This window comes from Pecten maximus, chromosome 13 (assembly GCF_902652985.1).
Source record: "Pecten maximus chromosome 13, xPecMax1.1, whole genome shotgun sequence".
Lineage (NCBI taxonomy): Eukaryota > Metazoa > Mollusca > Bivalvia > Pectinida > Pectinidae > Pecten > Pecten maximus.
The window spans coordinates 6,880,417-6,891,740 of record NC_047027.1 but is presented as its reverse complement, the minus strand read 5'-3'; the positions used below and the strand labels follow the sequence as shown (position 1 = coordinate 6,891,740).

Here is an 11,324-nt window from a genome sequence, read left to right as displayed (position 1 = left end):
GTATACAAACCATTCATTATTCTTTTCCATCCTCCATGAATTCAATCTTTTGTGTTGTCATTACTCCCGTCAACTTCAGTATACCGACGGCCAGGCCCGTTCATCACATTGGTTTTCAGATTTGCTGAGAATTTCCAAAGGAATTTGAATTGACGCTGGGGTCAAGATGGACAGGGGATATAGTAATCGTGCAGTCCGTCCCCATCTTGGTGTAATAACTGAATGTTTAGAGGCATTTTTCAATATGAAGGATGGAACAGAAGTGGTGATTTAAAGTTGTACACATTGGAGTGTGGTGCAGTGAGAGTCCAGAGTATCCAAAGAAAATCATCAATCCACAGCAAATAACTGCACAGTCAACACTCAGTTTGTGTGTATAAAATCAACCGGTCAACACTCAGTTTGTGTGTATAAAATCAACCGGTCAACACTCGATTAGTGTGTTTAAAATTAACCGGTCAACACTCTATTGGTGTGTATAAAATCAATCGGTCAACACTCAGTGTGTTTAAAATTAACCGGTCAACACTCGATTGGTGTGTATAAAATCAACCGGTCGACACTCGATTGGTGTGTATAAAAACAACCGGTCAACACTCGATTGGTGTGTATAAAATTAACCGGTCAACACTCCATTGGTGTGTATAAAATGAACCGGTCAACACTCAGTTTGTGTGTATAAAATCAAAGTTATTTTAAATGGCTTTGGAGATATGTTATATTAACACTGTGAATCATCAAAACTGTAGACCCTTTATTAGAAGGCACTACTAGACCACTCAGTTGAGGAATTAATTGAAAGGGTCTTTGAGATATTCTTAAACCAATGATTTTGAATATTTGTTTCCATGGTTACCATGAAAATAATGAAACTGATAACTCCTCCATAACAGAGGACACAACTAGACCACTTGATGAATCTGGCACTGTTTTTGACCATCAAAACTACAGTGCTGGCTGAGACCGATTTGTATACCAACTGCTAAACCTCCCCAGGGCAGAGGGATAAAAACATCAGAAAGTCCTTGGACAATGTCAACAATACCTTTTTAACATTTTATGCCTCCGACAGCCTTGTGATTGTTGCACAAAAAGTCAAAATACAATCCGATTAAGCATTGAAAATTATACCCAACAATGTACACTATACACTCACCAGCTTCAAGTGCAAGTTTGAACCTGATCTAGGTCATTTATGCAGATACAAAGCAGATTTCTTACCATTTTATTATAGTATCAGAGTAGGCTAGGTTTTATTATAGGTCTCTGGGTTTCTTTGTTTATTAATATGAAGTTATTTAAAGGATTTTAGTATATGATCCCTGTGACCTTGAATATCGGTCAAGGTGATTCAATTTAACACACATGGTAACCCTTAAACTTACCCAAGCATTCTACAGGCCTAATATCAGGTCTCTGGGATATTTACAAGCAGTTGTCTGAATATTTTAGTATATTTGACACCTGTGACTTTGAATGGAGGTCAAGGCAATTCATTTGAAAAAATTGGTATATCTTCAGCCCAGCATGTTACAACTCCAATATCAGGTATCTGGGCCTCTTGATAAAGAGAAAGTTGGACAAGTTAGGGCATTACATTAAGGAATAAATTATCAAGCACTCTTAATGGAAGCAGTCTCGGGTACTTGTAATCACCTAGGTTTCTTGCAGATACTGATATGTAAAAGTTACTGTACTGTACTGTACTGTAATATCAAACGGTTTTAACACATGGTTACCATCTATATAATATGTGAAAATTTGTTTGATCTTTACCTTAACATCAAATATAAGAAATCAGAGACGAGGTAACAGAACATGTTTATTCAACATTAAATACTCATAATAAATTAAAAATATAGAATTAAAAAAAAAATGCAATACATAAAACTTTGTAAAAATATATTAGATAGAACTTTTCCGATGATCATGCAAAAATATTGTTTGTTGTCAACATTTAAAGAAAGTTTAGTTATTGTTATAATATTTTCGACTGGACTCAATGATATAAATACAAGAGGGTTCTTTAGAGAACAAATCAGATTCATCCATATATACTGCCAGATCGTATAATTACCTAAGGTTAAGTGTGATGTTAGAAATGTCAATGTGTTTATAACATCACCGAGATATTAACAGAGACTATTTGATGTCACACAGAGCTGCCACTCCACGTAGGATCCAGTGGTCTGGGTTCTGATTGGTCTTAAGCACAACGAAAGTGATGTAGGTGAGATCTGTACGGTTGGGTTTCTTGTAAACCGGACATTGATAGAGGCGTGGGTCCTTGGGGGCAGTAGAGTTGATAGCAAACATATGGACAACTGGCAAGGCAGTGAACAGTACTTTGGGTGTGGACTCACACAGACGACTGTTCCTCCTGTCCCAGGCTGCACCGTCCAGGAAAAGGCCATAAACATACACACCCTCCTGTAGGACAGGAAACATCATTAATACCACGGTATATACTGATTTTGAAAATAATATGATACACAAAATTTGAATGGCACTTTCAATTAAAATGACCAAGAATTGAATTTAAAGGTTGCAAACCAAGTAAACAAATACCTAACAATTCAGAAATGTAGAATAACAGAAGACCGATTTCACCTAGCTTTATGACACCATTAGAATGCTGGCTGAAATGACCTAATTTCTGACTGTATGATAAGGCTCCAACTTACTGGAGGTGCTGATGAGATATCCTCCTTGTTCTGTCGTAAAACATCGTTGTGGAGAGTAACAGAATCAAGGGCCCAGCCTTTGTGTGCTCGGGTCACTTCTTGCCTCATAGCTGTCAGGAAACCTGAAAATGATCGTGAAAAATTAAAGTAAAGTAAGGTTTTATTTAATCCTGTATCATTACCAATTTCAATGTTTTTGTTTTCAGTCCAACTTTCCTTAAAATTTCTCTTTCAAATATCATATGTGGTTTTACATTCCAATGTTCACAAACATTACAAGTTATACAATGTACCATATTCATACTGTAAAAAGCCCAGTATGCCACCCACTAATTTTGAATTTGTCATCATTTTATTTAAATAAACTATCAATTTGAAAGTAGCACAAGTCAGAAAGTTAATGTAGAGTCAGAACTTTTACCTTGAGGATTGAAGAATCCCGTCATCCAGAATACATCAGGCCGGCCAACAAACACCCAGGCGTAGAACTGCTCGTTCCTCTCCAGTAACTCTGTGAACCAGAAGCCTAGTGTTGAGGACTCCCAGGAAATCTTTCTCCACAGACTGGGCACTCGTGCATCAAACATGTTGTCCAACGCATCACGCAGATTCTGTCAATTGATGGAGTTATAACCAAATTTAGAGGTCAGGAAATCACAAGTTTTGAGATTTACTCTAAAACAAAACTATTAAAATTGGGGAATGTTGTTTTTGGGGGATTGTACCCAGCCAATATTTTATATAATCAAATAAATGTATATACAGGATATACAGTATATTTATAAGGATTCCTGCAGATAGTTTACTCAACAACACATGAACTAGTTCAGACAGCAGGGACAACTGTGAAATATTAGCCATGTAAACTTAACAGCCATTTACTAGAATAGTACAATATATCAATAGCAATTCTAACAGCTCACCTCACTCATGATGATGGTTCCGTCAATAGCAAGCCTGAGATCTGTCAGTGTAATTCTTACTTCATAGATCACCCTCTGCATTCGGTCAATTTCCTGCTTGAGGAAGATGTTGAGGGGCTGCAGGTGTCCATAACGCCTCAGTCGATCACGCACCTGTAATGACACAGTTCATCATCAACGACAATGAACACACACAAACAAACCATGTGCTATCAACATTAGATCATCGTACATCAAAATACTGAACATATTCAGTGTATAAACAATTGCTTGATTCTTTTGATGTTTTTTTATTTCCTTACTTCAATTTTCAGTCTACATCATGCAAATTTTCTAACTCCATTGACTTAAATGGTATACTGAACTGAAGCAGTACACAATCAGTTTTCTTCCATTAGCCCATTCTCGTGTGAAGCTAACTGATGGAGGAAGCACTTTTCCAGGTTTAGTAATATGTCACAAACAATAAATGCTTTGAAAACTGATTTCATGTCTTACTCTATTCTTATATAAACCGTCAACATGTTCTACTGTAACAACGTAGTCAACTATTTTTGTCAAATGTGTAGGACACCAACCTCGTGTGGTAAGTAGTTGCCTGGTAGTTTGCTAAGCATGTCTGACGCCATCTTGTATACAATGCTCTCCCTGGTCTCCCCAGCTCCCCCACCACTGTCCTTGGGCTGGATGCTCATCATTGTCTCCAGAACAGAAGTACTTAAGTTGGTCTGATACCTAAACAGCGAACACCCAAAATGTTTGTACTCAGGTTAGTCTGATATCTAATCAACCCGAACACCAAAAATGTTTGTACTCAGGTTAGTCCGATACCTAATCAACGAACAATAAAAAAGTTTGTACTCTGGTTAGTCTAACACATATACAAAGAACACTAATGTCTGAACTCTGGTTAGTCTAATACCTAAACAGCAACTTTCAGAAAGTTTGTACTCAGGTTAGTCCGATACCTAATCAACGAACAATAAAAAAGTTTGTACTCAGGTTAGTCCGATACCTATACAAAGAACACCAAAGTCTGAACTCTAGTTAGTCTAATACCTAAACAACAACTTTCAGAAAGTTTGTACTCAGGTTAGTCCGATACCTATACAAAGAACACCAAAGTCTGAACTCTGGTTAGTCTAATACCTAAACAGCAACTTTCAGAAAGTTTGTACTCAGGTTAGTCCGATACCTATACAAAGAACACCAAAGTCCGAACTCTGAATACCTAAACAACAGCCTTCAGTAAGTTTGTATACCTCAGTTCGGTCATATCCCGAAATAATGGATGCCAAAAATAAATCATGTGGAACTCAGTTGAATGTTGCAGAAATTGTAAATACAAAATGTATTATAAAGTGCACCACTTTTGCAGAACTATACACTCTCACGGACTCTTCAGTTTATAAATTAATTTTATTGCAGCTAATGATTAAATATGTTACAAAGCAATTTTCTTCTCCATGTTTCATTATATCCAGTTTTGAGTTCCTACATAAAACATTTGCAGAAAAGTTTTGGAAATGGAAAAGTTTCCATGTCTTTTGATGAGTACTTAAAACTATCTTAGGGTGATCATTTGTTCATTATTCAGTTGTAGAATATATTGAGAAATTTCACAAGTGATCTATAAAATGGCGTTCTCTATACGAGTTGTAGAATACATTGAGGAATTTCACAAGCGATCTATAAAATGGCATTCTCTACACAAGTTTACTGATGTCTGTGCATCTTACGTGATGTCAGCGTTGGTGTGAAGGCCCAGAGCCTCTGGGGAGTCGACCAATGGCAGGTTTTCTATGAAGGCCATGGTGTCATCAATACCCTTTACTTTGGGGATCTTGTATCCAATATAGAACTGGAAACTGTCCAGGAACATGAAGTCTCCAAACCACACCTAACAGTCAACAAAATAAAACCAATGATTCTATAAAGTCAGGGTGGTGGAATGGCGGTATCAAGTCAGGATTTTTCTTAACAGGTAAAAAACCAACGGAGCTTGAAAATAAAATTTCAGAGAAACTGATCCTTTTTATTTATTTGATCCTTTTTGTTAATTGATTAAGACTTCGGAGCATGTAGTGTCAAAACACAATCAGAATGTTTAAAGAGTTGTTTTTTCCATGTCAATGTGACAGCCTCAATAAGAAAATAAATTGATACCTAGAACATATACCAAATATGTATTATTACCCGACTGTGATAACAGAGAGTTAATGGAACACATGGCTAACTTACCCTTCCAAATGTATTGAGGAGGCGCTTGTCATAGTCATCAGTAACTCGACCACCATACTGTACCTCTCCTAACATGTACCGCACCGTGGTCCAAGATATACCCTGTGTAATACAGACAAAACTAAATGGTAGACTTTTCTCTGGCTAATATTTGGTTGAAATTCTTTCAGCCATATTTGACGTTAAGTGCTCTAAAAAAATCATATGACGGACAAAAGGTGTTGCGACATGGACTAAGCTGAATTTTCCAAGTATTAAACAATATAATGATTATTGTATTTCCAAATGTTTGTCTAATTTTATACCTTTTTAGGATCAATATCATCCAGGTGGTTCTGAACAAATTGTACACTGGCCGTCCAATCAGATGAGTTGAACTCGTAGGGAATGTTCCAACCAAGTGGCCCAAACTTTCTCCTCTCCTTCAAACACGTATAAATAATACATACTAGTTTCTCTCCTTCAAACACGTATAAATAATACATACTAGTTTAACTGTTGAGCATTAAATTATGACTTACTCTACTTTATTACAGTCGATAGATTGCTATAGTGAGATAGGCCATGTAGCCGGTAGTATTGACTGTGCGATGTGTTTTACTATGAGTATATACTACGATATTGATAAACATTTCATTTGTTATGTTTATAATAAACATTTAATCTGTCTTTCTGTGTGCATATAAACAGACTAACTCTACTTTGTGACGTGTTGACCTACCTGTACCACTGTGTGAAGGAAGGAGACTCCAAACAACATAGGTTTCCACTGCATCAAGGTATTGATATCTAGATAGTCCTGTGTGATGCCTGCGTACGTACGCTTCAGACCCGCCTTGATGCCCTGTGGTGGTTCATTTGTAAATTTGATGGAAGACTGCAAAAACAAACGGAGACAAATGGTAAGCATAGAAGAATTGAGGTAGTAACTTATAAGTGATTATTGTTATGACACAAGTAGCAATTTATCAACTGTAATTGTATTGTATTTATCATGCAATAAGTCCAGGGGACCAGCATAACCTCTAAATTCATATAAATGCAGGTGTCACATTTATTGCAAAATAAGAAATAGCAGGATAAGTGCCATTGATCTGTATGCTATTTTAGACTTGCATCAACAGGAGATCACAGAGTTGATAAACAGTAGTGAGCCGATTGTACCTGTAGAAGACTGATGGGGAAGGCAGGATGGACCTCGGTCGTGATCCACACTCGAAACTCCTCATGGACTTGCTGGGTCTCTACAATTGTCTCCAGTAACTCATCCATGAAATCCAGACCAAGATGGCAGTTCTGTAGCATGGCGAACCCACCCTGTGGTAATATAAAAATACTCAACTCAGTGCATTATCAATACTTAATATTTCAGTAACTTGTTTGTACTCCACCCTTTGTTGACGTCCTTTCATTCGATATATAGATATTGTCACTAAGGCTTGTAGGCCTGGCTATTTTTAGTACTTTCCTGGTCAGGCTGGTCTTCATATATTTCAGTACATGAGCGATGACCACATCAAACACATTATATATGGCACTTTCACTATAATTATTTTACTCACAGACTGCATGAAGAGACTAATTAGTTTTCTGGCATGAACTTCCTGACCTTGTCCCATGGAAATAGCTCGGAATTCTGAAACATTAAAACGATATCAACTTTAATCCTTTACTGTTTTGAGATAGTTTTCTGCACTATTTTGGTTCTATGAGAAAGAACAATATATATCTGTCTTGTATCTTATGTCTGTCTTATGTCTGTCTTATATCTTATACTATCTTATGTCTGACTTATATTAAACTTATACTATCTTATATGTCTGACTTATACTATCTTATCTCTGTCTTATAACTTATACACTATCTTATGTCTGTCTTAAACTTATACACTATCTTATGTCTGTCTTATAACTTATACTATCTTATGTCTGACTTATACTATCTTATGTCTGTTTTATAACTTATACACTATCTTATGCCTGCCTTATATCTTATACACTATCTTATGCCTGACTTATAACTTATACACTATCTTATGTCTGTCTTATAACTTATACTATCTTATACTATCTTATGTCTGTCTTATATCTTATACTCTATCTTATGTCTGTCTTATACTATCTTATGTCTGTCTTATATCTTATACTCTATCTTATGTCTGTCTTATAACTTATACAGTATCTTATGTCTGTCTTATATCTTATACTCTATCTTATGTCTGTCTTATAACTTATACAGTATCTTATGTCTGTCTTATATCTTATACTCTATCTTATGTCTGTCTTATAACTTATACTATCTTATGTCTGACATATCTTATACTATCTTATGTCTGTCTTATAACTTATACACTATCTTATGTCTGACTTATATCTTATACACTATCTTATGTCTGTCTTATAACTTATACACTATCTTATGTCTGTCTTATAACTTATACACTATCTTATGTCTGTCTTATATCTTATACACTATCTTATGTCTGTCTTATAACGTATACACTATCTTATATCTTTTACACTATCTTATGTCTGTCTTATAACGTATACACTATCTTATGTCTGTCTTATAACGTATACACTATCTTATGTCTGTCTTATAACGTATACACTATCTTATACACTATCTTATGTCTGTCTTATAACTTATACACTATCTTATGTCTGTCTTATAACGTATACACTATCTTATGTCTGTCTTATAACTAATACACTATCTTATGTCTGTCTTATATCTTATACACTATCTTATGTCTGTCTTATAACTTATACTATCTTATGTCTGTCTTATATCTTATACACTATCTTATGTCTGTCTTAAACTTATACACTATCTTATGTCTGTCTTATAACTAATACACTATCTTATGTCTGTCTTATAACTTATACACTATCTTATGTCTGTCTTATAACTTATACACTATCTTATGTCTGTCTTATAACTTATACACTATCTTATGTCTGTCTTATAACTAATACACTATCTTATGTCTGTCTTATATCTTATACACTATCTTATGTCTGTCTTATAACTTATACTATCTTATGTCTGTCTTATATCTTATACACTATCTTATGTCTGTCTTAAACTTATACACTATCTTATGTCTGTCTTATAACTAATACACTATCTTATGTCTGTCTTATAACTTATACACTATCTTATGTCTGTTTTATATCTTATACACTATCGTATGTCTGACTTATAACTTATACTATCTTATGTCTGTCTTATATCTTATACACTATCTTATGTCTGTCTTATAACTTATACACTATCTTATGTCTGTCTTATAACTTATACTATCTTATGTCTGACTTATAACTATAACTTATACACTATCTTATGTCTGTCTTATAACGTATACACTATCTTATGTCTGTCTTATATCTTATACACTATCTTATGTCTGTCTTATAACGTATACACTATCTTATGTCTGTCTTATAACTTATACACTATCTTATGTCTGTCTTATAACTTATACACTATCTTATACACTATCTTATGTCTGTCTTATAACTTATACACTATCTTATGTCTGTCTTAAACTTATACACTATCTTATGTCTGTCTTATAACTAATACACTATCTTATGTCTGTCTTAAACTTATACACTATCTTATGTCTGTCTTATAACTAATACACTATCTTATGTCTGTCTTATAACTTATACACTATCTTATGTCTGTCTTATATCTTATACACTATCTTATGTCTGTCTTATATCTTATACACTATCTTATGTCTGTCTTAAACTTATACACTATCTTATGTCTGTCTTATAACTAATACACTATCTTATGTCTGTCTTATATCTAATACACTATCTTATAACTTATACACTATCTTATAACTTATACACTATCTTATGTCTGTCTTATATCTTATACACTATCTTATGTCTGTCTTATAACGTATACACTATCTTATGTCTGTCTTATAACTTATACACTATCTTATGTCTGTCTTATAACTTATACACTATCTTATGTCTGTCTTAAACTTATACACTATCTTATGTCTGTCTTATAACTAATACACTATCTTATGTCTGTCTTATAACTTATACACTATCTTATAACTTATACACTATCTTATGTCTGTCTTATATCTTATACACTATCTTATGTCTGTCTTATAACGTATACACTATCTTATGTCTGTCTTATAACGTATACACTATCTTATGTCTGTTTTATAACTTATACACTATCTTATATCTTATACACTATCTTATATCTTATACACTATCTTATGTTTGTCTTATAACTAATACACTATCTTATGTCTGTCTTATATCTTATACACTATCTTATGTCTGTCTTATAACGTATACACTATCTTATATCTTATACACTATCTTATGTCTGTCTTATAACTAATACACTATCTTATGTCTGTCTTATATCTTATACACTATCTTATGTCTGTCTTATATCTTATACACTATCTTATGTCTGTCTTATAACTTATACACTATCGTATGTCTGTCTTATATCTTATACACTATCTTATGTCTGTCTTATATCTTATGCACTATCTTATGTCTGTCTTGAGGAATACAAATAAACACAACTCTTACTGCAGAAGATCTTCACACATGATTCAAGTACAGTAACTGTAAGTTTTGATATTTTGGTGTCAGCAAACTTTGGCAGGGTGATCCATTTTGGTGTGTCTAAATTTGGCTTTTCCATCAACCCGTGTCTAATTTTGGCATGCTCAGGTGATCATATTGCATACTGATTTCTAACATCTGAGACACAGATAAAAATGTATTTTCTTCCGTGTATTGTTGAAGTTTTATCATTGTCATATGGCGATTGCTTTTGAAGTCATGGTGGTTCATAGACTGGGCGATCCACTGTGACCATAAACTGACCAAGTTCACTTTTTTGTTTTGATTACAAACAAGTAATTAATTCTGACATATCTATTGATATATCGAATTGCCATAATATATATATATAAAGCCAGTACAAGTGTCAGGAAAGCTATATCATTTAAAGTTTTGGCCGATTGAATTTAAACAAAGAATCAATCAAAACAACCTAAACTTACCTGAGCTACAGTACCAGCAGTACTCATGTTCAACAACATTCAAAATGAAAGTTTACAATAAGTACAAATTATCACAAATATCAACAATACCTTTATTGAAGAATGTACGTTAAAACAACACATTTTGTTCAAACATGCTGATAAAAAAAATCTGGAAGGTTGGGTCAAGACTTACCTAGATTTAGCTTCTTACAGAGCCCTTCTATCTGGTAGGTTGGGTTGAAGACTTACCTAGATTTAGCTTCTTACAGAGCCCTTCTATCTGGTAGGTTGGGTCAAGACTTACCTAGATTTAGCTTCTTACAGAGCCCTTCTATCTGGTAGGTTGGGTCAAGACTTACCTAGATTTAGCTTCTTACAGAGCCCTCTATCTGGTAGGTTGGGTCAAGACTTACCTAGATTTAGCTTCTT

The 11,324-nt window shown here is 34.3% G+C and overlaps 2 protein-coding genes across 2 annotated transcripts in view; both read right to left on the bottom strand.

Annotated features, from left to right (window-relative positions):
• The window catches only part of LOC117340386 (dynein heavy chain 8, axonemal-like), a 33,312-nt gene extending 33,107 nt beyond the window's left edge, over positions 1–205 (bottom strand). The window contains exon 1 of the mRNA XM_033902148.1: positions 155–205. Coding sequence (XP_033758039.1) covers positions 155–205 — 51 coding nt within the window. The remainder of the gene's footprint in view (positions 1–154) is intronic.
• A 1,604-nt stretch (positions 206–1,809) lies between these two features.
• The window catches only part of LOC117340385 (dynein heavy chain 8, axonemal-like), a 99,285-nt gene continuing 89,770 nt past the window's right edge, over positions 1,810–11,324 (bottom strand). Inside the window, exons 80-90 of the mRNA XM_033902147.1 lie at positions 7,411–7,484; positions 7,013–7,165; positions 6,570–6,725; positions 6,154–6,270; positions 5,849–5,950; positions 5,347–5,507; positions 4,186–4,342; positions 3,608–3,760; positions 3,106–3,295; positions 2,685–2,806; positions 1,810–2,430 (exon numbers count right to left, since the gene is read on the bottom strand). Coding sequence (XP_033758038.1) covers positions 2,143–2,430; positions 2,685–2,806; positions 3,106–3,295; positions 3,608–3,760; positions 4,186–4,342; positions 5,347–5,507; positions 5,849–5,950; positions 6,154–6,270; positions 6,570–6,725; positions 7,013–7,165; positions 7,411–7,484 — 1,673 coding nt within the window. The 3' untranslated portion in view covers positions 1,810–2,142. The remainder of the gene's footprint in view (positions 2,431–2,684; positions 2,807–3,105; positions 3,296–3,607; positions 3,761–4,185; positions 4,343–5,346; positions 5,508–5,848; positions 5,951–6,153; positions 6,271–6,569; positions 6,726–7,012; positions 7,166–7,410; positions 7,485–11,324) is intronic.